Consider the following 27,382-nt stretch of genomic DNA (forward strand, 5'->3'; position numbering starts at 1 on the left):
TTTTGGCCCAGACAAATTAAAACACCCCAATAATTTAAAAGCAGATTAAAATTTACATATTAAAAAGAGGGAAAAGATTAAGCCAAGCCCGCCTGGTGGAATAAAAAGGTCTTCACAGCGCGGCGGAAGGTGCACAGATCCGGGATCCTCCGTATCTCCGGGGAGAGCTCATTCCAGACAGTAGGTGCCCCCACAGAGAAGGCTCTCCCCCTAGGGGCCGCCAGTCGACATTATTTGGCTGACGGCACCCGGAGGAGTCCCTCTCTATGAGAGCGTACTGGCCGGTGGGAGGCTATTGGTGGTAGTAGGCGGTCCCGTAGGTAACCATGTCCTAAGCCATGGAGCGCTCTAAAGGTGGTAACCAAAACCTTAAAATTGTGATTTTAATACAGATTTTTATCTGTTATTTATTAACTTTATTCTATAATTTTTAACTGGCTATTCCCTCAATGATTTTATTTGTTCTAATCTCTGGTCTTTGACGGTAACAAACTTGATTTGATGCTGAATTATCAACTGTGCCTACTCTTAACTGACATGCCTTCTTTTTGTTGTCTTCCTCCTGGCTGTCCCGTTCCTCGTTTTTCTCCCGTGGCGCCACGATCGAATGTTCACGCTCCACAGAACCTACCTGCTCGATGGGTTAGTATAAATCCCCCCCCTTTCCCCCTCCCAACTGCTCTCGCTTCTTCATGCCATTGCTGTGCTGGAGGCAACTGTGTTAGCAGAGTTCCACCTGGTTTGGGCGTTGATGTCTGGACTCTGCAGGGAGGCCCTTATCCGACATTTGGGGTTAGTTCACAGGCCCTGAGAAACAGAGATCGTCCTGTCCCATTCCCCTCTCGACATATTCACACAGACCAGCTTTTCTCGACCACTGTACTGGCATCGTGGTGTTTTCTGTCCGTTCCTTGTTGACCTACTACCCTCAGCTCCAACATGTCAGCCTAAGCCTCCTTCCTCCATTTTATGCCTCTCGATAAACTGAGGACATCCTGTTCTGACCTAGGCTTCCTGAGTCAGTAAAACCCACGAGTAGTCCCAAAAACCTCTTTTATTGCAACAACTGTGAATTCTATTCATTCACAGATGAGTCCCCAAAGAGTCCTTCGGGAGAAGGCTGATAAAGACCTAATTGGCAAAGCCACACAGAGACCAGAATCAAACAGAGCTTCAGACTTTAAACTGCACAGAATGAATAACGTTGCTTCCTGCAAAGGCCCACGTGCCTTTGCTCTTCTTTTATGTCTTATTGGAGGGGCCAATCATCTCCTGGCCTTACTCCTGAGTTGTCCCTTTTGTTTTAACTGTTCTTGCCTTCTGGCAACTCTGCGCATGCACGCACTGGGAGCAGGCTCCCCCTGTTCCTCTGCCTCACTGATGTCTGACTCCAAAGGCAGCTGATAGCTGGCATACAAGCCTTGGCCCCCTCTCTGCCTCTGACGCAGAGCCCTCGTCCAGGCCTTCCCCAGACTCCAGGACTGGCCCATGTTCCTCCCCAAAACCTCCTCACTGTCCGACTCTGCTGCCAGCTCTGCAGGCTGCTGACGGACCACAACACATCCATCTCCCCAGGGGACACTTGACGCCTCGTCTGGACTCTGCTGGTACACCCCAAACCAGACACCTTGAGGAGGAACCCATCCTCACCTGATTTCAGGGTTCATTTTCTGTCTCTCCGTTGTCCCGACCAGTTCGCTTGTCCATCTGCTACGGGGTGGTGGGTTTGACTCTTTTAAGTGATTTATTCCCTTTTCTGCCACCATGGAAAGAGAGACGCTGTAGCTCAGGGGTGTCAAACTCGATTTCATTGAAGGCCGCGTCAGGGTTGTGTTTGACCTCAGGGATCTGGGGTGGGCGTGGCCAGCATGATGTCACTTGTGTCTGGTGGGCAGGCGGCCCGAGCACTTTGCCAGCGAAAACGGGCTCCCAAGCTCCGTTTTCAGCTGCGACGGCCTCCTGCAACCCTCTGCCAGCAAAAACAGAGCTCAGGGAGCCACGCATGGCCCTTGCAAGCTCTATTTTTGCTTGCAGAGGCACTGTGGGCCGGTCCTTCGCTATTTCCATGATGGTCCTCGCGGGCCAGATCTAAGCACCCTGCAGGCCGCATCCGGCCCCCGAGCCTTGAGTTCGACACCCCTGCTGTAGCTCCTTGGGCTTCTTCTGATGTTAAGGAGTTGGTCTTCCCTCCCCAGTGAGGTCATGGAAAAGTCACACACACACACACCGTTCTCCTCTGTTTTGCATTTTGTGGTCTGAGACCTGCTTCTGATGCCCCAAAGGTTTGGCCTCTGGCGCCGATTGTGTTGAGCTGCTTCTCTTAGCAGTACAAACCACGATTTGCCTCCAAACCAGAATTCGGATTACAGAACTGGAGGAAACAGACGGGGAGAGTAGAAGAGCAGAGACTCGACCACCAAAACGGCCAAATTGTGACTTGGTTATTATATACCTTTCTTGTTGTGTTCCTTGTTTTCTCTTCTCTCCCCCCCCCCTCCTTTTTTCTCTTTCTCTTTCTCTCCCTCGCACAACCCACGAAAGAAAGAAGTTATGGCTGCCCCTTGCATCTTAATTGGCTCAGGGACAAAAGTAAAACTTAGGGGTGTCTTCTACATGCATGCAGATAAGCCTTTAGCCTGTCCGGGTTCAAAGCAGCAGCTACCAGCAACCAGGCAAGGAGGCAGAATTCAGGGATGCTTGGCAGCACAAACAGCCACATCTCTTGCATGTGGCTCATGAAAACAGCCACGTCCGTTTCTGAGTGGAAACCAGACCCCGCAGCCCCATAGATTAGTAGGAAACGGCTGACAAAGACCCCTCTACCAGCTTAGACTGAGTCTGTGGGCGCATGAAGAGAGACTCCTTCAAGCTGACAGGTGGTTATTGCCTGTATTTTTTTTTTAAAAAAAGAATAGGGTAAGATAAGATGGATAGGATAGGAAAGAGTAGAATGGAATAGAATTCAAAATGGAATGGAATGGAATGGAATGTAAAATTCAATGTAAAATAGAATAGAAAATATGGAATAGGATAGGAATGGAATAGAATAGAATAGAATTCAGAACGGAGTGGAATGGAATAAAATAGAAGAGAATAAAATAGAAGAGAAGAGAAGAGAATGTAAAATGCAATGTAAAATAGAACAGAAAATATGTAATAGGATAGGAATAGAATAGAATAGAATTCAGAATGGAATAGAATTCAAAATGGAATAAAATTCAGAATGGAACAGAATTCAAAATGGAATAGAATAGAATAGAATACAATGTAAAATTCAATGTAAAATAGAATAGAAAATATGGAATAGGATAGGAATGGAATAGAATAGAATAGAATTTAAAATGGAATAAAATTCAGAATGGAATTGAATTCAAAATGGAATAGAAAATATGGAATAGGATAGGAATGGAATGGAATAGAATAGAATTCAAAATGGAGGAATGGGAATAGAAGCTCTCAGTGTACATGCAAAGAACAAAATGAGAGGTCATGGATCATAAATCATAGTTACAATCATTAATCATAAGTTAGAAACAACCATTGATCAATCATAAACCAATAGGAGAAGATAGTAGGAAAGATGAGACATGAGACACAAGTGCTGTGAGAATTAAGTGTGTTCACCAGAGCGATGGCAGGGGGAGGGGAAAATTATATGTCTGGTTGTTTTGGCGTGCAATGCTCTATAGCGACGTCCTGATGGGAGAAGTCGAAATAGATTACGTCTAAAAAAAAAACCCCACTTGAGTGTTGATCTTGGACAAGAGTTGTAAGCCACTTGTTCCCTTGTGTGTTTGCGTGTGCTCCATGTTCTCCCTTCTCCTGTTTTGGAATTTCACACGGTTTCTTTCCTTTGAATAGCATAGCCTACCGTCGTGTCGTTCGCGTCTATCAGTATGAAGTTGGGGATGATCTGTCTGGAAGGTTTTTCTCCTTTTTTTCTTACCTCGCTGTGTTTTGTTTTGATTTTTTGTTTTCCTTTCGTTTTCTTTCTCTTTTCTTTTCTTTTTTTTTAACTGCACACTCCTAATTTCCCAAAGCTCGGCTTACCTTTTTCTTTTCCTTTTGTTTTTTGTTTTTTTCCCGAACTAACCGATCACTACTGTGAGATGCTCTTGGCGGGAAGAAAGGGCGGGTGGATTGTGGGAGGGGGGCTCCCCCCACCCCTTAAGCACCCCCTCCCTTGAAACAGGCCACGTAACTGCTTTGTGATCACTTACCTGCCACGGCTGACGATGACGCTTAACCCCCCTTGGCTAGCGAGACTCACCTGTTAAAAATCAAGCACCCAGGAACTTTATAATCCATGCAAAATGAAAAGTCTGGCCCCCCCCAGGTTGCAGAAGGGCAGGTACGGTTGGGGGTGGGTGGGTGGGGTGAGCCTGCCAGCTGATTTCCCCAGCCAGATCCCCTCCACTTCACAGGGGCACCGAGAAAGTGAAGCTTGCCCACACAGTAGCCGAGATGTGTTGTTTTTGTGTGCACCGAGTTGTCCGTTGTGGGTTTTTTTTCACCGCGAATGTTTCAGGACGGGGCTCTTGACTTCAAAGTGAACCAAAACTCGCTGCCCTTGGGACTCTGTCCATCTTGCTCATTTTCGCTCTTGTCCGTTTCCAAAGTTTAAAACCCAGTTCAGATGTTTGTTTTGGGGGGGGGGGGGAGAAAAAATCCTGAAATTGTAGTAAAGTAACACAAAAGATAGGGACTCAGTGGCTAAGACGCTGAGCTTGTCGATCGGAAGGTCGGCAGTTCAGTGGTTCGAGTGCCGCGTAATGGGGTGAGCTCCCGTGACTTGTCCCAGCCTCTGCCAACCTAGCAGTTCGAAAGCACGTAAAAAATGCGAGTAGAAAAATAGGGACCACCTTTGGGGGGAAGGGAACAGCGTTCCATGCGCCTTTGGCGTTGAGTCATGCTGGCCACGTGGCCACGGAGACGTCTTCGGACAGCGCTGGCTCTTCGGCTTTGAAACGGAGATGAGCACTGCCCCCTAGAGTCAGGAACGAGTAGCACGTATGTGCGAGGGGAACCTTTACCTTTTAACACAAAAGATGGATCATTCTGGATCAAAAAGAACCCCGGGGATGAAAAATCCTTAAATTGCCGTAGAGCAACGCTTAAAATGGGATCATTTTGGGTCACTTTAAAAAGAGCCCTGACCAGCTGCACCTCGGACGCCAAGGCATTTTTGCTTTTTCTTTGCTGGAAAAGAAGCTGCCCTACCAAGCAGGGAGTGTGCAAACCGAGCCAGTCGTTTGTGCAAAAGTTTCCCATCCCTGCCACGCTGTGTGTGCAAAGCCTCGCTCAAGTCTTGTGCCTCTCATTGACAAGCCTCCCCACTCATCTCAAGCAATTTACTTGCGGCTTTTGTGTGTGTGTGTGTGTGTGTGTGTCTGCCAGGCTCCAGGGGATGGCTACGGACCCCCCCCCCCCGCTCCCCTCCAGATTGTCAAGAAATCCGGCGCTTTAGAATTTGCATGAATGTTATTTTCCTATTTTTTATTTTTGCTACCCTTAACTTAGGTTGGCGAAATGGGGCTTGAAATTAACCATAGAGTCCTAGGACTGGAAGGGACCTTGGAAGGCCTTGTAATCCAACCCCCTCCCTCTGCCCAAAAATTCAGATTCAGATTTTGGTTCTGGAAAGGATTTCCCCCACCCACCCCATCTTTACAAGATCGCCTGTTCCAAAACCAATTTTTTTTATTCATGTAGAGAGGAATTCTTCAGAAGCAATTAATAAAAGAGGAAGGGGTTGTGTCACTCTGGTTGCAAGATCGGGGTTTCTAGATTGTGTGGTGCATTTTATCTGCATGGATACACATGCGGGTGGGCTTTATAAATTTGAGGAAGGGGTTCTCTTCCCGGTTGCTGGGTGGGCGTGGCCTAATCGCCCTCCTGCACCACAGCAGGGAGGGGCTGTTTTTGCCCTCCCTGGGCTCTGGTGGCTTTCCTCGAGCCTCTGGGAGGGCGAAAACGGCCTCCCCAGGCTCCGGAGGCCCTCTAGAGGCTGGAAAAGGGGCCGTTTCCGGCCTTTTTTTTATTTTAATTTTTTAATTATTTTAATTTTAATTTGATTTATATGCCACCCTTTTCCGGAGACTCAGGGCGGCTTACAATGCCTTCATACTTTTGTATATTTTATACAAAGTCATCTTATTGCCCCCACAAACTGGGTCCTCAATTTACCTACCTTAGAAAGGATGGAAGGCTGAGTCAACCTTGAGCCTTGGCGAGATTCGAACTTACAGTAATTGCAGACAGCTGGTGTTAATCACAATGATTTTAGTCTGCTGAGCCACCAGGCCCCTAACTTCCCGAACTTCCGGGAGGCCCATTTTTCATGCCTCCGTGTGTGCCCTGCACTTACCTGCATCCAAAATGGGCCGCGTGGGGACTCCTGGGAAGGGAGGGGCAGGGTGGGTGGAGCCAGCCAGGAGTGGGATTTGGGGGTTCTCTGAACTGCACAGAATCTTAGCTAGAGGTTCTCCCGAAACCCCCAGCAGCCCACCCCTGGATACACACACACACACACACACACACACACACACACACACACACAAAAATCTAGTGTGTGTAATCAGTGGCCGCTTCTCCTTAGGGGTCTTCACTATGTACCCCAAGAGAATATTTTGATATCAAGATGAAAAGACTTTTAACTGGATTTTGCGGTTTTTGGATTTGTAAACCACTCCCGAGACACTTGAATAGTCAGATGGGCAATAAGTGGGTTGGATTACATTGATAAATATTCCAAAATTCGGTGTATAAGCATCTTACTTTTTTTTTCCCTGTTGAAAAAACACCACAGAGTGGTGGGCGTGCGTCTCCGTGTTTCTTTTGTTTCATGTAGTTTCCTTGTTTTTAACGGTTTCTAAAATAAAATAAATCATTTTTTATGGGACGCGGTGGCTCAGTGGCTAAGACGCTGAGCTTGTCGATCGAAAGGCCGGCAGTTCAGCGGTTCGAATCCCGAGCGCCGCACAACGGGGTGAGCTCCCGTGACTTGTCCCAGCTTCTGCCAACCTAGCAGTTCGAAAGCACGTAAAAAATGCAAGTAGAAAAAATAGGGACAACCTTTGGTGGGAAGGTAGCAACGTTCCGTGCACCTTTGGCATTGAGTCATGCCGGCCACATGACCACGGAGACGTCTTCGGACAGCGCTGGCTCTTCGGCTTTGAAACAGAGATGAGCACCGCCCCCTAGAGTCAGGAACGACCAGCACATATGTGTTACCTTTATGTTTAAAAATCATTTTGTCAGCAACCCAGAGCTGCTAGGCGTTGGTTTTCGTGCCTTAAGCAAGACTAGAATTCACAATTCTCTAGGCCGGTGCCTGCAGCCATTCTACCCCGCTGCTTCTCAGTGTATCAGCGCCTTAATTTCACTAAACAGACCCCGTCCTTAAGAGAGGCTAGTGGGTTAATTCCGAGCCCCATTTCTTTAACTGGCTGAAGGCCCCTCTCTCATGCCAACTCTTCCTTCAGGTCTTGCATGGTGGAAGAATCGGGCACTCTGGAGTCTCAGCTGGAAGCAACCAAGGTGGGTATTTTGGTGGAACAAAACACGGGGGAAGAATCCTATCGGGGTTGAAATACAGGTAGTCCTCGACTCACAGACACAGCAGAGCCCAAAGTTTCTGTCATTAAGTGAGACATTTGTTAAGTGGATTTTGCCACCACCGTTGCTAAACGACTCACTGGTGTTGACATGTTAGTAACCCGGTTGTTAAGTGAATCTGGCTTCCCTATGGACTTTGCTTGCCGGAAGGTCACAAAAGGAAGATCCCGTGACTTCTGGTCATAAGTACAGTAGTGGCCAAAATTGTGAAAACCTTTCGGAGAAATGTGTATTTTTTAAAACTTGGCTAATAACACCACTTTTTTGGGGAGTAGTGCCATAACATCATATATCAATGGAAAGATAATTGAATCAAGAACGTAATGCAATTACTTTTAGGAAGGATTTGTTATTAGAATAGCAGTTGCAGTATAAAGAAGAAAAGTGAAACACGTAGAAAAAACGAGATATGCAAAAATGATCCCCATGTCAGTGAATCCTTCGTTGGGTAACCTTCAGCATGAATTACGGCCTTACAACATCTTCCCATGGAGTGAACCAAGTCTTTTAGTTCTGCAGCTGTTACACTGTGAAACCAAGATTGAATGATGGCTTTTATTAACTGGGTTTTATTGCTGCGACACTTCTGACTAACAAGTTTCTTTATTGGTTCTATTTATATGCTGCCCTTCTCCGGAGACTCAGGGCAGCTTACAATGCATTAAGCAATAGCTTTCATACTTTTGTATATACCTGCTTAGTAGGGCTTTCAAGCCCCCCCTAAGCGGTGTTCTTTTTATACAAAGTCAGCTTATTGCCCCCACAATCCGGGTCCTCATTTTACCTACCTCGGAAGGATGGAAGGCTGAGTCAACCTTGAGCCTGGTGGGATTTGAACTTGCAGTAATTGCTGGCAGCTGGTGCTACTTAATAGTGCTTTAGTCTGCTGCGCCACCAAGGCTCATAGATTTTCCATTGGGTAAGGTCTGGGCTATTCCCAGGCCATTCCACCAGTGGAATAGGGTTATCTTGAAACTCAAAAAAAAAAAAAAAGTGTTATTAGCCATCAAACCTCAAAAATGCACTTTTCCCAAAAGGTTTTCACAATTTTGACCACTACTGTATGAAGCAATTGCCAAGCTTCTGAATTTTGGATCGCTTGGCTACGGGGATGCTGCAAACAGTCATAAGGGTGAAAAATGGTCATAAGTTGCTGTTGTTAACAGTCAATAAACGAATATTAAGTTGAGGATAACCTCCATAGGAAGCTTCAGTTCAGTTCAGCTCAGATGACTCTTTGACAATTCATAGCCGGGAATTATGCAGCCATCAGAGAGGATAGGATGTCCCTTCCAGGTCTTTGCACTATTTTGGGGGTGGAGAGAGGGAGGGGGGTCCTTGGGGGTTTGTGCAGGCTCATGCACGCTTCTCCCTCTTTCCCCTTTCAGCGCAAACACCAGGAGATCCGAGCCATGAGAAGCCAGCTGAAGAAAATCGAAGACCTCGGAGCGGCTATGGAAGAGGCTCTGATTTTGGATAACAAGTACACCGAGCACAGCACGGTGGGGCTGGCCCAGCAATGGGACCAACTGGATCAGCTCGGCATGAGAATGCAGCACAATCTGGAGCAGCAGATACAGGCCAGGTGGGGGCACCCACCCTAGAATGGATGATGGTGGTGGGATTAACTTTGCAGAGAAAGGTTGGCTGTGGGACAGAGGTGGGTTTCAGCAGGTTCTGATCAGTTCTGGAGAACCGGTAGCGGAAATTTTGAGTAGTTCGGAGAACCGGTAGTAAAAATTCTGACTGACCCCGCCCCCATCTATTCTCTGCCTCCCGAGTCCCAGCTGATTGGGAGGAAATGTGGATTTTGCAGTATCCTTCCCCTGGAGTGGGGTGGGAATGGAGATTTTACAGTATCCTTTCCCTGCCATGCCCACCAAGCCCCACCCACAGAACCGGTAGTAAAAATGTTTGAAATCCATCACTGGTGTGGGAGGTGGGCGGGAAGAAACAGACACCCCGCAAATAAAAGCCCCCCTCTTTATTTACACATGGGGAATTCACTGCCTTCCCCAACAGAAAGTCCAGGCAAGAATCCTGCAAGGAGTTTAACTGAAACAATAGTCCTTTATCAGCTCATTAGGATAAATGCAAGGCCTGAAATTAAGTCAGTTCAAACAGAGAAATAGAGAAATCTCAGTTCTGGCAAGGCAGCCTTTGTTGCACGAAACACACAAGGAGCAAACTTTCCAAAAATGCAAACAGTTGCGACAACCAAACCCCTCTCTTTTCCTCCTATTTATTCCCCAGCCAGGGAGGGGCCAGTCAGCGTCCACATTTGTTTTGCCTCCCGAGTCAGCTCCTTGTCCTCCGTTGTTCACCTCTCCTATCTGCTCTGCGCATATGTGCATCTGGAACAGGCCCCAGCTGTTCCTCCTCCTCCTCACTCATCTCTGACTCCAAAGGCAGCTGCCTCTCTGGCTGGGAAATGCCGGATGGCCCTGGCTCTATCTCTGCGTCCGAAGCTGAGCATCCATCAGAGCCTTTCCCAGGCTCCAGAACTGGCCCAAGTTCTTCCCTAACCTCCTTATCGTTCCGAGTGATAAATGTTGCGGCCCACAACATTTATTACTTAGCTGGAGTCTCCCTTTGGGGAGTTTCTGGCAGTTCTTCAAATGTTGTAACCCCAGGTGGATTGACTCAAAGGTGTTTTTTTTCCCAAGAGGCAACTGGACTTTCTGGTTTTTTTCTTTGAAGACGTTTCACTGAAGAAGCTTCTTGGATAAAAAGTGAAATGCCTTCAAAGAAAAATAAGTACCTTATGATTCTTGACGAATGTATCTTTTCTTTTATGTACTCTGAGAGCATATGCACCAAGACAAATTCCTTGTGTGTCCTTATGTGTCCAATCACACACACAATAAAGAATTCTATTCTATTCCATTCCATTTTCTATTCCATTCCATTTTCTATTCCATTCCATTGTTCTGTTCTGTTCTGTTCTGTTCTATTCTATTCTATTCAATTCTAAAAAGCAGAAAATCTAGTTGCCTCTTGGGAAAAAAAACATATTTGGAACAACTATGATCTGGATAACTGAGAATCTCCAGAGACACTCAGGAGGTTGACCGTAAACTTGGCAAGCATATTTCTCCTTAAGAGGTAGAGGGGGCGGGAAAACATCTCTCAGGTTTATTTTCCTCCACCTCACCCCCACGGAAAAACGGTTCTCAAACCACCGTATTGGGACAACTGATTTAAAGTCGAAGAGGCAGAAACTCTCTCCATTTTGGGGAGCGAGATTTCCTCCATCGATCTTTTCCGATCGATCAAACGGGCGCTCCTTCGGCGCCGTTTTTTAGTGTCAACCTCTCACCGAGTGAACACATTTCTCTTGTTTTTCAGAAACACCACCGGTGTCACCGAAGAGGCTCTGAAGGAATTCAGTATGATGTTTAAGTAAGTTTTGCAGTGGTTTTTGGGTGGTCGTCCTGGCCTGCAAACCACCTCCTGGGTGCCAAAAAAAACCCCTCTGTCCTGTTTTTAAATTTGAGCCATGTTTAAGTTGGGGAGAGGGAGTGGCTCTTAGCGTCATGGCCAGGAGTGGGATTCTACCGGTTCGGGCAAACCGGTAGCTCCGACAATCAGCTGGGAGCGAACCGGTGCACTCCGATGATCAGCTGGGAGCGAACCTGTGTGCTCTGACAATCGGGTGGGCTCGCGCACCTGCCCCTGCGCTTTACTGATCTATATCTTTTCAGCTGATTCGCGCGGCAGAGCAGATTGCCGCGCCTCAGCTGTGTTACTCTCAAGTGGTTAGTATTTGTAAAACTATGCGTGAAGCATGCAAAGCACGCAATCACCAAACCAGTTGTTAAACTGGCAGCATCCCATCACTGGTCATAGCTGACTGGAGTCCGGTTATATATGTGTGAAGCAGCCTGTTCAAATCCCAGCAAATCTTTCTGAGTATTAAAGCAACTGTAAGGTCTTACCTCTCCAATCTGCCCAAGAAAGCAGGACTCTTGAAACTGCAGTGGTTCCAAAAGGAGCTTTTTATTGAAAGGGTTTGTGATAACAAGAGATCTAGGCAAGAACTGAAGCTCCTCACTTAAGACCAGCTATTTAAAAGCAATGCTAACCAAACCCCTCCCACACTACTTCATTGCAGGGAAACAGAAACTTCATATAGAGCCGGGATGGCCAACCTATGGCACGCGTGCCCAAAGTGGCACGTGAAGCCATGTTGCTCGGCACACACGGCCTTGCCTGTTTGTCTCTCAGGTTTCTGACTCACATGTGTGTGTGACAATCAGCTGTCCTTGGCATGCACGGCAGTGCAGAAAACCAGCGTCTGCGTGCATGCCAGCCAGTTGATGGTCGGGTGCACATACGTGCCAGAACCCGGAAGTTCGGCTTTTCCGGAGCGTGATCCCATTGTGCGCATGGCAGTCCTGAAAACCAGCCTGCGCACGCACGTCGGCCTGCTGATAGTAAGGCACACATGCCTTCTAGAACCCGGACATTCGACTTTTCCGGAGCGCGGCCCCGACAAGCGTTTGTGTGTGCGCACGACGTTTCCGTGCCACCTTTGAAAAAGTTCACCATCACTGATAATAGAGATTAGCACAGTAATGCAGGAAACAGAAACAGGAAACGGACACTTCATATATAGATCACTCCATTCCTCTCCCCACTTCCTCCCCCAAAACTGCCAGCGTCACCGTAGAAATACCTGGAACCTGACAGCAATATTTGGCGATTCTTTCAAAGCCTGTCTTGAAAAAGTTTAGCCAATAAAAGTAAAATAAATTCCTTCACCCTAGGCACTTCGACAAGGATAAATCTGGCCGTCTGAACCACCAAGAATTTAAATCCTGCCTGCGCTCCCTGGGTTATGATCTCCCCATGGTGGAGGAAGGAGAACCGGATCCAGAATTCGAAGCTATTCTCGACACCGTGGATCCAAATCGGTAAGAGCTTTCAGGACAACCCCGTATGTTTTTCACTCCAAAGCTTTACGGTAGCATTTCTCAACCATGGCAACCTGAAGGTGGGTGGACTTCAACTCTCAGAATTCCTTCTCTGGTCACCTCCAACGTTGTTTTTCCCCCCCCTCTTTCTGGCAGGGATGGACACGTCTCTCTGCAGGAGTACATGGCCTTCATGATCAGCAGAGAGACGGAGAACGTGAAGTCCAGCGAGGAGATAGAGAGTGCTTTCCGCGCCCTCAGCTCGGAGGGCAAGCCCTACGTGACCAAGGAAGAACTCTACCAGGTAAGGGAAGCTTTTTTTGGGGGGGATTTAGCATCTACTACAAGGAGACGCAGTGACTAAGACGCTGAGCTTGTCGATTGAAAGGTTGGCAGTTCAGTGGTTCGAATCCCTAGTGCCGCGTAATGGAGTGAGCTCCCATGACTTGTCCCAGCTTCTGCCAACCTAGCAGTTCGGAAGCACGTAAAAAAAAAAATGCAAGTAGAAAAATAGGGACCACCTTTGGTGGGAAGGGAACAGCGTTCCGTGCGCCTTTGGTGTTGAGTCATGCCGGCCACATGACCACGGAGACGTCTTCGGACAGCGCTGGCTCTTCAGCTTTGAAACGGAGAGGAGCACTGCCCCCTAGAGTCAGGAACAACTAGAACACATGTGCGAGGGGAACCTTTACCTTTTTAGCGTCTACTACAGGTTCCTTGACTTACAACAATTCACTTAGTGACCATTCAAAGTTACAACGCTGAAATAACTTACGATCATTTTTCAGTTAAGACTTTTGAAGCATATCCCCCTCATCAAAATTCAGATGCTTGGCCACTAGTTCATACTTACGGCCGTTGCTGTGTCCTCAGGTTCACGTGATCCCCTTTTGCGACCCTTTGACAAACCAACTCGATGGGCAAGACAGATTTCCCCTGATCAGCTGCAGTGATTCTCACCTAACAACGTTGGCAAGGAAGGCTGTAAAATGGGGCAAAACTCGTTTAACAAATGTCTCCACAAGATAAAACGTTGGGCTCAATTGTGGTCATAAGCCGAGGACTACCTCAATTGTGGTCATAAGCCGAGGACCACCATTAGACAGAGTTGCAAGGCCAAACTATCAGCACCAGTGTGACGACTATGCAATATGATAGCGGTGCTCCAGGAAATAATGTGCTGTCTGGCCCCTTCGACGAAACTTTAATTTGCTAGAAACCCCACGTCAGTGCAGATAATTTTGTAGCTTCTGTTCTGACCCAGCCTTAGGAGAAGCAAGAAACAGACTCCTGGTCACGAAAAACCCCTCTTTATTTACCTCTTGTGAATTAATTGCATTCACCCACCGAAAAGTCCAGGCAAGAGTCCTTCAAGGAGTTAATGGCAGCAACAGACTTTATCAGTTCCTTGCGATCCCAGCCGAAAAATGAGCAAAATCTTCAGAAATACGAACATTTGTCTCCTACGACAACCGACTCCCCTTTCCTTCTATTTATTCCCCAGCCAGGGAGGGGCCATTCAGCGTCCATGTGTGCTTTGCTTCCCAAGTTGACTCCTTGTCCTCCGTTGCTCACCTCTCCTAACTGCTCTGTGCATACCTGCGTCTGGAACAGGCCCCAGCTGTTCTTCCTCTTTACTTATCTCAGCCTCCAAAGGCAGCTGCCAGTGGCTGGGAAATGCCGGACGGCCCTGGCTCTATCTCTGTGTCCGATGCAGAGCATCCATCAGAGCCTTCCACAGGCTCCAGAACTGGCCCAAATTCCTCCCCAACCTCCTCATCGTCAGAGTCTGCCGCCAGCTCCGCTTGCAGCTGGCGGGCCACAACAGCTTCTCTAACACAGAAGCTGAAGAGGCCCACCCCAGAAACGATTGAGAGAAAAACCTGAATGAGGTAGTAGGAGCATGTCACTAAATGGATGAAACCATTCCCGATATTGTCACCGTCCAGGATAGTATCATTTCTTCGGTGCTTGCTTAATGTTCCTCTTGTGGTCCGCCAGCAGCCTGCAGAGCTGGCAGCTGAGTCGGACAGTGAGGAGGCGGGGGAGGAACAGGGGCCAGTCCTGGAGTCAGGGGAAGGTCCGGACGAGGGTTCTGTCGGAGGCAGAGATGGGGCCAGGTCCATCTGGGAGCGATGCGTGGACTCCGGAGCCTCCAGAGGCGGATAGCCAAGAGGCAGAGGAACAGGAGGAGCCTGTTCCTAGTGCACGCACGTGCAGAGCTGCCAGAAGGCAAGAGTAGCTAAAGCAAAATGGACAACTCAGGAGTAAGGCCAGGAGATGATTGGCCCCTCCCAGATGGCTTAAAAGAGCAGCAACGGCTCTTGGGATCTTTGTAGGAAAGCAACGTTGCTACATTTGTTTCTTGTTGGTATCTGTTGCTTCTGAACTTCATGGGGCTTTGCCAAGTAAACCCTTTGGCAGGGTGCCAAAGAAAACAAAGGTTGGTGATTATCCCGAAGGACTTGTTTTGCCACTAATTGGGACTCAGCTGGGAATGAAAGTAATTCTCAGCTGTTACAATAAAATAGGTTTGTTTGGGACTAATTGTGTCTTGTAATGACTCAGTAAGCCTCGGTCACAACAGTTCCTCCTGCTGAAGAGGTTTGACGTTTTCTACCCAGGCAGGCAGGCAGGCAGGCATTTGGTTGTCTGAATTCAACATTTCAAAATATTTCTCTCTCGTTTTGGGCTTCCTGACCCAACCCTCACGGTGCCTTTTGTCTCTCGTTTGCCTTTCCAGAATCTGTCCCGGGAACAGGCGGACTACTGCATCTCGCACATGAAGCCCTACATGGACAGCAAAGGCCGAGAACTTCCCTCTGCCTACGACTACGTCGAATTCACACGCTCCCTCTTCGTGAATTGATCGCCAGCGCTCGCCCCCCCCCCCCCCCGCACCACCCTACCCCCACCCCTGGCGATCCCGAGAATGTGCTCGCGTGTCTTTGGCTCCTTCGCTCTTTGCATGTCTCCCCTCTCGTGCTCGAAAACCGATCCCCATGTAACCTTATAAAAACGCTTCGCTTAACGCCTCCGTCCTTAGGTCGAAGGAAACAAACGAACAACAACAAAAAAAATATGTCACAGTGTGTGCTTCAATAAAAGTTGCTAGTCCAAATTGAGGGTTTTCTTTCACGCCTTCCGGAGCATAAAAGAGAGAAATCCCCATCGACAAAACGCGAAGCCCCCTCCGCTAAGTCTTAAGAGAAATCCCACTCAGAATTGTGCTTTTACTTAGTCTTTATTTACAACCTTCTCCATCACACACACACACACACATTCCCTTTGTGGGAGGATTGACAACAGTTGCATGAACAAAAGACTTCCGCTCCCTGCCTGGAAGCATCTCTTGAGTTAAGACCCCCAGCAAGGGTTGGGTGTCTTAATCAGTGACCTCGTTTGCCAGCTGATCGAGATGGCTCATCTCTCGCGGGCCCTCTTCGGTGAAATCCGAACTCAGCTGCCAGACCTTCACCGTCCCGCTGGCGTCCCCGGCGGCAAGGAGCTGAGTCTGCCGAGGGTTGAACTCCAAGCAGTGGACGGGGGCCTGATTGGGCGTCTGCCTGATTGAGACGGAGGGCTTTTGGGAGCTCTTTGCAAAGTCGAAAAGCTGCACTTCCCCTGGAAAGCAAGCCCAAAGATTAAACACACACAACAATCCTGCAGGGGCTCCCCCACGTCCCCCCACCCGAATTCTGCTTTTTCCTCCTCCAGTGATTCAGGGCTGACACCAATGTTTAAAATCATTGCAGGTTTGCAAAAGAACGAAATTAATTACCGTATTTTTCATACTATAAGATGCACCTGACCGTAAGACCGTGAGCCTTGGTAGTACAGGGGTTTAAGGCACCCTGTTATTAAGCTTATTAAGACCAGCTGCCTGCAATTACTGCAGGGTTCGAATCTCTCCAAGGCTCAAGGTTGACTCAGCCTTCCATCCTTTCTAAGGTAGGTGAAATGAGGACCCGGATTGTGGGGGCAATAACCTGACTTTGTATAAATATACAAAAGGATGAAGGCTATTGCTTAGCGCATTGTAAGCCGCCCTGAGTCTTCGGAGAAGGACGGCATATAAATCAAATTAAAAAAAAAAAAAAAAAAAAGACGCACTCCTGTTTTCGGCCTCCGCATGCCCCATTTTGGGCCTCTGATCATTCCATTCGGAAAATGGGACGCGCAGAGGCCGAAAACGCCCAAAAAGTGGGGACCAGCAGGTGGATGGGGGACAACTTAGAGATTTATTTTGCAATATTCAACAAGGGGGTAAAATACCCCCATCCTGGACAACTGCTTATATATCTTTGATACCAAAAGAACAAGTTGGTCCTAAAAAACCAGAGAACTACAGACCAATATCTCTTTTGAACACAGACTATAAAATTTATGCGAAGGTATTAGCCAACAGGTTGATGCCAGTAATCCAAAAGGTGATTCATGCGGACCAAGCGGGATTTATTGAGGGCAGATATATGAAGGACAATGTAAGGCAAGTAATAGACTTATTGGAATATCTTGATAAGAATAAACAGATTTCTGCAGTGCTGGTTTTTTTGGATGCGGAGAAGGCCTTTGATAGAGTGGATTGGAATTTTTTACTAAAGACTTTAAAAAAGATGGGCTTTGGGGACCAATTTATACAGGCGATCTCAGCAATTTATCAAGAGCAAAAAGCACAGATTATTATTAATGGAAGTTTGACGACAGAGTTTAAAATTGAAAAAGGAACAAGACAGGGATGTCCGTTGTCCCCACTTTTATTTATTTTAACATTGGAAGTCTTGCTAAATATAATACGGGACTCAAAAATTTTGAAAGGCATAATGATAAGGCAAGAGGATTATAGAATAAAGGCATTTGCAGATGATCTGGTGGTTACCCTATCACAACCAATGGAATCAATAATCTTGATGAACGACATTATACAAGACTATGGTAGAGTTTCAGGTTTTAGAGTGAACTCAAAAAAGACTAAAATGATAGTCAAAAATATGACACAAGATCGTAAACATGAGTTTGAAAGGAGGGCAGGTTTTGAAATTGTACCTAAGGTAAAATATCTTGGAGTTCAGGTTGCAGAATCAAACATGAAATTGTTTCAAAATAACTATGAGGTGTTGTGGCGAGAGGTTCAGAAAGACATGGAGACTTGGAAAAAGCTGCAACTGTCTTTACTTGGAAGAATAGCAGCAGTTAAGATGAACATTTTGCCAAGATTTCTGTTTTTGTTTCAAATGATTCCGGTGCTTAAAAGTGATAAACAACTGAAAGTTTGGCAAACTGGACTTAATAAGTTTGTCTGGAACGAGAAAAAGCCGAGAGTGAAATTGAAAATTATGCAAGATGTTCCAGAAAGAGGAGGCCTTAAACTTCCAAACCTACAGTTATATTATGATGCAGCAGCTTTAACTTTAACAAGTGATTGGTTTGGAAGTAAAAAGGCTGGAATATTGAATGCAGAAAGTTTTGATCTTGAATTTGGATGGCATGCTTACCTATTTTATGATGACAAAGTTGATAAAGTATTTAAAAGTCATATACTTAGAGACTCTTTGATGAGAGTTTGGAAGAAGCACCGACTCAAATGGGATTATAAAATACCGCTATGGCTGGATCTTGGTCATACCTTGTGGAATACAAATATAATGTCACTCGGGGGGTTTTTATACAAAGAGGTTCTTTTCACAGATGCGGGCAGATGGCAGTTGAAGACATTGCAGACACTGTTGGACGAAGGGATTAATTTAACCTGGTTACAATATAATCAATTACAATTGAGATGGAAAGAGGACCAAAAAACTGGTATTATGTTGCATGAGGAAGAATTGGTTAGACATATAAGAGAGAAAGGTCCAATGCATATTAAAAGGCTTTACAATGTTTTGCTAGAAAGGGATTCAGAAACGGAATTAGTTAAAGATTGTATGATTAAGTGGGCACAAAATTTTGAAGAACCAGTGATGTTGGAAACATGGGAAAAAATTTGGGTTCAGAATGTTAAATTTACACAGTCGCAGAATTTGAGGGAAAATTTTTATAAAATGTTTTATAGATGGCATCTAGATCCTAAAAAGTTGTCATGTATGTATCCTAATGTTCAGCCAAAATGTTGGAGATGTGAATGTTTGGATGCTACGTATTATGTTTGGTGGACCTGTAGGAAAGTTAAGGCTTTTTGGATTAAAATATGGTGGGTCATGCAGAATGTTTTGAAGAAAAAAATTCAATTTTCTCCACAATTGTTTTTATTGGGTATAGTTAAGGGTTTTACACGGGGTGAAATAAAATTAATATTGTATATGATAACAGCAGCAAGATTGTTGATAGGTAAATATTGGAAGAATGAAGCTTTGCCTACTATCGAGGAATGGACTTTGAAGATGGCCAGTTTTGCAGAGATGGCGAAGATTTCAGCATATTTAAAAGATTGTTCACAAGAGACTTATGAATGGGAATGGAAAAGGTGGATAGAATATGTTCAGAACAAATACCAAACTAGAAAGTACCAAATAGCTTTTATTTGAAAATAATGTATTAGAAATATTTTAATGTAAAGAGATAAAGAGGGAAAATTATATAGGGGGAGGGATGGGTTCAGGTATATATATCAGTATTATTAGTTATGAGTATATAATAGGGAAGTCTGGGGGGGAGGGTTAGGGAGGGCTAGGGAGGACGGGAAGTTTGGGGAGGGAGGTGGGGGGGTGAAAAAAAGGGGTGAAAATGTAATTGTAAAACTTTTGCAATAAAAAAAAAAAAAAAAAAAAAGACCAGCTGCCTGCAATTACTGCAGGGTTCGAATCTCTCCAAGGCTCAAGGTTGACTCAGCCTTCCATCCTTTCTAAGGTAGGTGAAATGAGGACCCGGATTGTGGGGGCAATAAGCTGACTTTGTATAAATATACAAAAGGATGAAGGCTATTGCTTAGCGCATTGTAAGCCGCCCTGAGTCTTCGGAGAAGGACGGCATATAAATCAAATTAAAAAAAAAAAAAAAAAAAAAAGACGCACTCCTGTTTTCGGCCTCCGCATGCCCCATTTTGGGCCTCTGATCATTCCATTCGGAAAATGGGACGCGCAGAGGCCGAAAACGCCCAAAAAGTGGGGACCAGCAGGTGGATGGGGCTTTGGCAATATTCGCTCCATAAGACGCACAGATATTTCCACCCACTTTGGGGAGACAAAAAAATGCCGCTTAATGCAGCGAAAAATACAGTAAATCGATTCACTGAAAAGCAGGAACGATCCCAGCCTGTAGGGATCATCAGAAAATTAAGAAAGATTGTGGGTTGAAGTCGGTGGTGAAATTCATTTTTTTTTTTTACTACCGGTTCTGTGGGCGTGGCTTGGTGGGCAGGGGAAGGATACTGCAAAACCCCATTCCCACCCCACTCGGGGACCAGCCAGAGGTGGTATTTGCTGGTTCTCCGAACTACTCAAAATTTCCGCTACCGGTTCTTCAGAACCTGCTGGATTTCACCCCTGGTGTAAGTATCAAACTCGCTACCCCACCTGGGTGAGGTGAGCCAACTGGAAGGCTCAAATAAAACCAAGTCCAGAACCCACAGGTATGACAACCCCCCCCCCCCCCACAGCTAGCCAAAGCAAACGTACCTTCCCCGGAAGCAGCTGCAAACACCAGGGGCCGAACCGGCGACCACCTGACGCTGAAAATATATTTCTTGGACAACTGAAGGGACAGCAGTGGACGAGCCTGCAGCATCGAGTGTAAATGAACGTGCCCGTCAGTCCCTCCGCTCAAGAAGAGATTCCTTGGGAGACGGGAAAGAAGAAAAGAAAAAAAGCAGGTTTTATGGAAGCAAATCCAAAATCCGAGAGAGTAGCATTTAGAGCAGGGGGTCTCCAACCGTGGCAACTTTTAAGATTTGTGGACTTCCTCAGCCAGCAAAGTCCACAAGTCTTAAAAAGTTGCCAAGGTTGGAGACCCCTGATTTAGAGCCAACAGCTTACCACTCAACTGGAATACCAGCTATTCTGCAAGGGCTCATAATTCATAAGGTGTGTCTCTAATCATCATTGCACATTAAAAGAACTAAAATGAAACTGATACCGTGTTTCCCCGAAAAGAAGACCGGGTCTTATATTAATTTTTGCTCCAAAAAATGCATTAGGGCTTATTTTCCGGTTAGGTCTTATTTGGGGGGAAAATACGGTACTAAATGCATCCATCTGGCTGACAATCTTAACTAGGGCTTATTTTTGGGGTAGGGCTTATATTACGAGCATCCTGAAAAATTGTGCTAGGATTTACTTTCCGGTTGGGTCTTATTTTGGGGGAAATACAGTACTAAATGCATCCATCTGGCTGACAATCTTAACTGGGGCTTATTTTTGGGGTAGGGCTTATATTACGAGCATCCTGAAAAATTGTGCTAGGATTTACTTTCCAGTTGGGTCTTATTTTGGGAGAAATATGGTACTAAATGCATCCATCTGGCTGATAATCTTAACGGGCTTATTTTTGGGGTAGGGCTTATATTAGAAGCATCCTGAAAAATTGTGCTAGGATTTACTTTCCGGTCGGGTCTTATTTTGGGAGAAATATGGTACTAAATGCATCCATCTGGCTGACAATCTTAACGGGCTTATTTTTGGGGTAGGGCTTATATTACGAGCATCCTGAAAAATTGTGCTAGGATTTACTTTCCGGTTGGGTCTTATTTTGGGGGAAATACAGTACTAAATGCATCCATCTGGCTGACAATCTTAACTGGGGCTTATTTTTGGGGTAGGGCTTATATTACGAGCATCCTGAAAAATCGTGCTAGGATTTATTTTCCATTTGGGTCTTATTTTGGGAGAAATACAGTACTAAATGCATCCATCTGGCTGACAATCTTAACGGGCTTATTTTTGGGGTAGGGCTTATATTACGAGCATCCTGAAAAATTATGCTAGGATTTATTTTCTGGTTGGGTCTTATTTTGGGGGAAACCGGGTAGTTTTTATGGCCTAGAATCACAGGCTAAAAGATCTCGAATCAAGAGAAATTTTGTACCGTGGCTGTGTTGGAGCCAGAAGTTCAAATCCAGGTTTTGTTGTTACTCTTAAAACAGGTGTATCCTTCCCCTTCACGCAAAAAGACACTTAATAGGCAGGTTATAATTTTGCCTATTAACCCTAACCCTAATCCTAACCCTAACCCTCCGCTGGAAAGGGAGACCAGAAACCCTAGGCCACGGTTACCTATTGCCTTAAACCACGTTTGCTTGGATTACTACATGGTTAATTATAACCCCCAATTTACAAGCCGCCACATTTGAGTTCGCAGATCCCAGAAACGCACCCAACAAAACGCGTTTTTGTTTGCGTTGGTTCCCGAAAACCTTCCCGTGCTCCAGATGTTGTAGCAGCTGCAGCAACAGCAATCAGGCCTTACCTGTGGAAAGGTGAGCAGCTGACACTGTAGATGGGGCCTCCGTGGGAGGAGAAGCTGAACTGGGCGGGGGCCCTGAGGGGAACGGAGCAGCCCTTCTGCAGGTGGGCGGCCGTGTCCACCGCAGTCGAGCACTTCATCAAGTAGCCGCCCTCCGTGCCGCTGACGAAGACACTGGGCTCGAAGTGGGAGAAGGAGAGGCACGTCACGCCCACTACCGTGTCTCCTCGAGAATGCTGGGGGTGGAGGGGAGAGACAAAAAAGTCTTATGCATCACTGCAGCAGAAACACAACACTGAAAAAAAACAGGAACCAGGAAAATCAAGTGGGAATTGGGGGCCCTGCAATGAAGAAGTTGGCCATTCTGACAACCTACTGATGAGTCTCTGCAAAGATAATAAAATATAACGATTATTATTTTATGATTCAGCTTAAAATACACTGTTCTGACCTAGGCTCCGTTAGAAAGCAGGAAAGAAGAGTTTTAGTCCCAACGAAGCCTCTTTTATTTACACGACTGTGAGTTACTTTCATTCACAGTCAAAACAGTTTTTCAAAGGAATATTTATCAACACAGACCTTGTCTCGCTTGGCAAGCTGCCATGTAACTTGTTTCCAAATGCAGTACAAGGCAAAACTTGGCACAGAGTCTCTTACAATCACGAACAGAACTTTCCACTCTTGAAACGACCGAATGAACAAATTCTTTCCTGTAAAAGCCCCCTCCCCATTCGCTCCTCTTTTGTTTCCTTCGGCAGGGGCCAATCACCTCCAAGGTGTGGCTTTACTCCTAAATCGACCCTGCTTTCTGAGTTGTTCTGGCAGCTCTGCGCATGCAGACACTAGAAACAGGCTCCAGCTGTTCCTCTGCCTCACTGCTGTCTATCTCCCTCTCTGCCTCCAATGCAGAGCCCTCGTCCGAGCTTTCCCCAGCCCCCAGGACTGGCCCATGTTCCTCCCCAACCTCCTCACTGTCTGACTCTGCTGCCAGCTCCACCGGTCACCGGCGGGCTACAACATATACATCCCTTCCTGCAAGACTCCGTTCTGCGTAAGACGCGACCTCGGATGGAGACCCACCAAATTGATGTGACCAGCAGGCCACGCCTAAGGCTGTTGCGTGTCTCCAACTCTACGGGCCACAGATCCTTTTCCAGGACTGCCCAGGGCTGTGGAGGTTCTCCCCGTCAGGATCCTTCCCACCACCTACTTTCTTGAGCTTTGTGCTCCGGGGAATCTGCTGCTGGACGAAAGCAAAACCGCTGGCGGGGCGGAGTAGGCCGTCCTTCTCTTCCTGCCACACCAGGATCTTCCCATCGGTGGAGACGCTCAAGACACGGAAGGCGCGCGGCTGCCGGGGGTCTCGGTGCCAGCTGACCTGAGGCCCAGAAGGAACGATTAGAGAGCTGAGGAAATCACAAGGGAGCCAGACTCCATCCCTTTCCCGTCCCTACCTGATACACAGGGTCGGTATGAGTATCATCGGTCATGCCCGTCCTCCAGATCAAGGGATCTTCCTGCCTGCCGGTGTCCCAGATCAGAACCTCTCCGCTGAACAGGCCTCCTGAAGGGAAACAATGGAGAAGCTGGCAGGAAGTTTTAGGAATCAGGGAAGATGTTCAACCCTGGTCCACTTCCTGTCCTGGCCCAGGGGGAGCTCCATCGAGAAGCACTTGCCGGCGATGAGCGAAGGCTGCTGGGGGTGGAAAGCCACACACATGACAGCGCTGGGGATTTCGACCACCAGATCTGGGCGGTGGGGATTCAGTGCTCGACGGTCCAGATTCCAGGTGCAGAGGAAGGATTTTTCAGAGCTCCAGTCTCCATCATCCAGTCTGGAAGAAAGAAAAAGAAAGGAGGGAGGGAGGGAAGGAAGGAATGGTGGAAGGAAGTGGGGGAAGGAAGAAAGGAAAGGAATTAGGGAGGGATGGAGGGAGAAAGGGAGGGAGGCAGAGCCATTAGAGGGACAACTGAAAGGGGGACATACACCCCAATTGTGAGGTGATGCCTGCCCATCTCTTCCGGCTCACCTGCCATAGGAGCAGGCGAGGACAGCCCCCGTGGCGTTCCAGCCGATGCTGGTCACTTGCAGGTTGCGCTCCTGGGCTTCCGGGTATGACAAGCTGTGCACACAAGACACCTGCAAGGAGGAAGAAGGGGCATGAGGGGGGACTGGCAGAGAAGAAGCCCCCGCAGATCAAGTGAGGATGGGGAAAGGGCCTGGTGGCTCAGCAGACTGATAGCATTGTGATTAACACCAGCTGTCCACAATTACTGCAGGTTCGAATCTCGCCAAGGCTCAAGGTTGACTCAGCCTTCCATCCTTTCTAAGGTAGGTAAATTGAGGACCCAGTTTGTGGGGGCAATAAGCTGCCTTTGTATAAATATACAAAAGTATGAAGGTTATTGCTTAATGCATTGTAAGCCGCCCTGAGTCTCCGGAGAAGGGCGGCATATAAATCAAATTTAAAAAAAAGAAAAGAAAAGCATTGGTCCATCATGGCTAGGAAATCTCTCCCGCCGGAAGGCTTGAGACGGGCGGCAATAACAGCATCTCACAAGTCTGGGTTTTTGTTTTTTTTTTAATTTGATTTATATGCCGCCCTTCTCCAGAGACTCAGGGCGGCTTACAATGCGCTAAGCAATAGCCTTCATACTTTTGTATATTTTATTCAAAGTCAGCTTATTGCCCCCACAAACTGGGTCCTCATTTTATCTACCTTAGAAAGGATGGAAGGCTGAGTCGACCTTGAGCCTTGGTGAGATTCGAACCCTGCAGTAATTGCAGGCAGCTGGTCTTAATAACCAGCTTAATAACAGGGTGCCTTAAACCACTGTACTACCAAGACTCTTCTGGTTTCTGCCCCCCCCCCCCTATGCTCAAGACGAAGCAGGGAAGTGTCTGCTGAGCCACTTCTGGAGATTACAGGTAGCCCTCAACGTACGACCACAATTGAGCCCAAAATTGATGTCGCTACGTGAGACATTTGTTCAGGGAGCTTTGCTCCCATTTTATGACTCTGCTTGCCACGTTTCTTAAGCAAACCGGCGCAGTTGTTGCATTAGTAACACAGCTTCCCCATTGACGCTGCTTGTCAGAAGATCAGAAAGGGGGATCACATGACATCCCCACACACACACACCCCCAGGACACTGTGACCTTCATCAAAGCGAATCAGTTCAGCATCCAAATGTAAGTCACCTAACCGTGGGGAAATTGCAACGGTCAGAAGAGTGAAAATTGGTCCCAAGTCACTTCTTTCAGTGTACTGTTCAAACGGTCACTAAGTGTGACCTGTTGCAAGCCGAGGACAACCTATATCTCAGGGCTGGAAAACCCTTCTGCCCCTTGGCCTGGGCAGCAGATCCTGCAGAAGGTGAGGGACGTCCTTGGAGCGGGGGGGGGATCCCCCTAACCCCCCCCCGGCTGACGGTTCTCCCTGTCGCAGAAGAGGCGGCGTTGAGAGGAGCCGTTACCGTTTCGTTGGGATCTGCCCAGTTGACCTCAAAGCCGTCGAAGGCGTGGCTCTTCCAGTTCTTGTCCAGCTCACGGATGACCGGCTCCTCCACCCGCTGCAGGAAGGCCCGCAGGCCGGCATAGTCCACCAACGGGGGTGGTGGGAGAGGCAGGGCTTGGGCCGGACTGGCCTCGGGATCCGCCTGGACGCCGACCTCGTGGCTGTGGCGGGTCTGGATCACCCTTTCGGCCGTGGGGACAGAGACGGTCTGGGTGGTCTTCTGCGGGAAGGAAGAGGGCAGAAGTTGGGGATCTTTTGAATACAAGGCCCATCATGCAAAGCCTCCAATGAGGATGGCCGTCCCAAACAGAAGCCCCATCATCCACTGTCCCTAATGAGGTTAGCTGTTCCAAATAAAAGCCCCATCATCCACTGTCCACAATGAGGTTGGCCATTCCAAACAGAAGCCCCATCATCCACTGTCCACAATGAGGTTGGCCATTCCAAACAGAAGCCCCATCATCCACTGTCCACAATGAGGTTGGCCGTTCCAAATAAAAGCCCCATCATCCACTGTCCCCAATGAGGTTGGCCGTTCCAAATAAAAGCCCCATCATCCACTGTCCCCAATGAGGTTGGCCGTTCCAAATAAAAGCCCCATCATCCACTGTCCTCAACTGAGGCTCACCACTATCCTCAATAACAGACCCACCACTCACTCCCATCCCCTGTGCTGGCATGGCGACACCATAGCCCATCATCCACAGCCAAGGCAAGTGGCGGGCGATGGGAAGGGTCTGCAATGCAAAAGACTGCCAGGCCAAAGGGAGGTCTCCCACCCACCCACCCACCCTCCTCTGCGCCGCTGTGCACTATGGGATTTGTAGTCCCCCCCTCCCTCCAAGAAAACAGGGAACGGAGGGGCGGCGATCTCTAACCCGCGCGGGGCCCAGCCGGGAAAAAAAGAGAGAGAAGCTCCCCAAACGCCAACGGGGCTGCGGCTGGGGAGGATGGGATTTGTAGTCCCACGTCCCCGCAGGGCAGAGCAGCCCCCACCTCCTCGCATCGGGTCCCTTGGTCCCTCCTCCACACCGACTCCACGTCCAGGGCGCCGGTCGACGCGTCCCCGAACATCCCGGGGGTTTAAAAAAAGGGGGGGGGGGTCCCCGGCCAGGCCTAACGCGACCCTCCCCGGTTCTGCAGGCCGCCTTGCGGCGGTTGCCGTGGCAACGGGCTGCCCCGCTGAGGCGCCAACCGATGTCGTCATCCCCGAGCGCGGAAAGCGCGAACTATCCAGCAGCGCCCTCTGGCGACGCGGCAGCCCGCTGCAGGAACCCAGCTACACAGACAGACCTGAGACCAGTTTTATAGAGCTTGCTAAAAACCAGGATTAATTTTTGCAAAGACCGTGGTTTGTCATCATCAGCACTGCAACGTGCTGGGGGGCGAGGAGAACAAGGTGGGCAACAGGGTGTCCTAAAAAACCAAGGTGTCGCGCGCAAAACAAACCCAGATGGCACCCAAAAACCCCAAATAACAAAAACAGCAGAATAGAATAGAATGGAATGGAATGGAATGGAATGGAATGGAATATGAAATTTTTAAGTTTTAAATTGGTTTGTGATTTTTAATTTTTGGGCCAAATTTATATATATTTTAATTGTTTTTTTAATATTTGTATTTCATGTTCTTAATTCTGGCTGTACACCACCCTGAGTACTCAGGGAGAAGGGCAGTATATAAATTGGAAATAAAATAAATAAATAATGAATAGGAGGGAATGGAATGGAATGAAATAGGAGGAGAAGAGAATGAAATAATGAATAGGAAAGAATAGGATAGAATAGAATAAGAAATAGCATAGCATAGCATAGCATAGAATTCTTTATTGGCCAAATGTGATTGGACACACAAGGAATTTGTCTTTGGTGCATAAACCAGTTTTATGATGTTTAGGCAAACAATGTATGAAAGAAATTAGGTTTTAAAGCCAAA

At 47.4% G+C, this 27,382-nt stretch overlaps 2 protein-coding genes across 14 annotated transcripts in view; one reads left to right on the forward strand and one right to left on the reverse strand.

Annotated features, from left to right (window-relative positions):
* Positions 1-15,654, forward strand: part of SPTAN1 (spectrin alpha, non-erythrocytic 1) — a 99,095-nt gene extending 83,441 nt beyond the window's left edge. For 8 of the 13 annotated variants that reach the window (XM_060685012.2, XM_087879873.1, XM_087879875.1 and 5 more), the window contains 8 exons: positions 625-642; positions 3,862-3,924; positions 7,485-7,539; positions 9,006-9,202; positions 10,966-11,019; positions 12,387-12,533; positions 12,690-12,837; positions 15,277-15,654. In XM_060685012.2, coding sequence (XP_060540995.2) covers positions 625-642; positions 3,862-3,924; positions 7,485-7,539; positions 9,006-9,202; positions 10,966-11,019; positions 12,387-12,533; positions 12,690-12,837; positions 15,277-15,402 — 808 coding nt within the window. In that variant the 3' untranslated portion in view covers positions 15,403-15,654. The remainder of the gene's footprint in view (positions 1-624; positions 643-3,861; positions 3,925-7,484; positions 7,540-9,005; positions 9,203-10,965; positions 11,020-12,386; positions 12,534-12,689; positions 12,838-15,276) is intronic. The other 5 variants (XM_087879877.1, XM_060685014.2, XM_060685015.2 and 2 more) reach the window with 1 other exon arrangement.
* A 104-nt stretch (positions 15,655-15,758) lies between these two features.
* Positions 15,759-26,566, reverse strand: DYNC2I2 (dynein 2 intermediate chain 2). Its single transcript, XM_034404469.3, has 9 exons — positions 26,444-26,566; positions 25,407-25,667; positions 23,960-24,069; positions 23,607-23,764; positions 23,384-23,493; positions 23,140-23,307; positions 21,933-22,165; positions 20,147-20,304; positions 15,759-16,157 (listed from the first exon to the last, which is right to left on the reverse strand). Exons 1-9 carry the CDS (start codon positions 26,519-26,521, stop codon positions 15,919-15,921), a joined length of 1,515 nt encoding a protein of 504 aa, XP_034260360.1. The 5' UTR covers positions 26,522-26,566; the 3' UTR covers positions 15,759-15,918.
* Between the last annotated feature and the right edge of the window lie 816 nt (positions 26,567-27,382).

This window comes from Pantherophis guttatus, chromosome 16, assembly GCF_059756535.1.
Source record: "Pantherophis guttatus breed Tessera chromosome 16, ASM5975653v1, whole genome shotgun sequence".
Lineage (NCBI taxonomy): Eukaryota > Metazoa > Chordata > Lepidosauria > Squamata > Colubridae > Pantherophis > Pantherophis guttatus.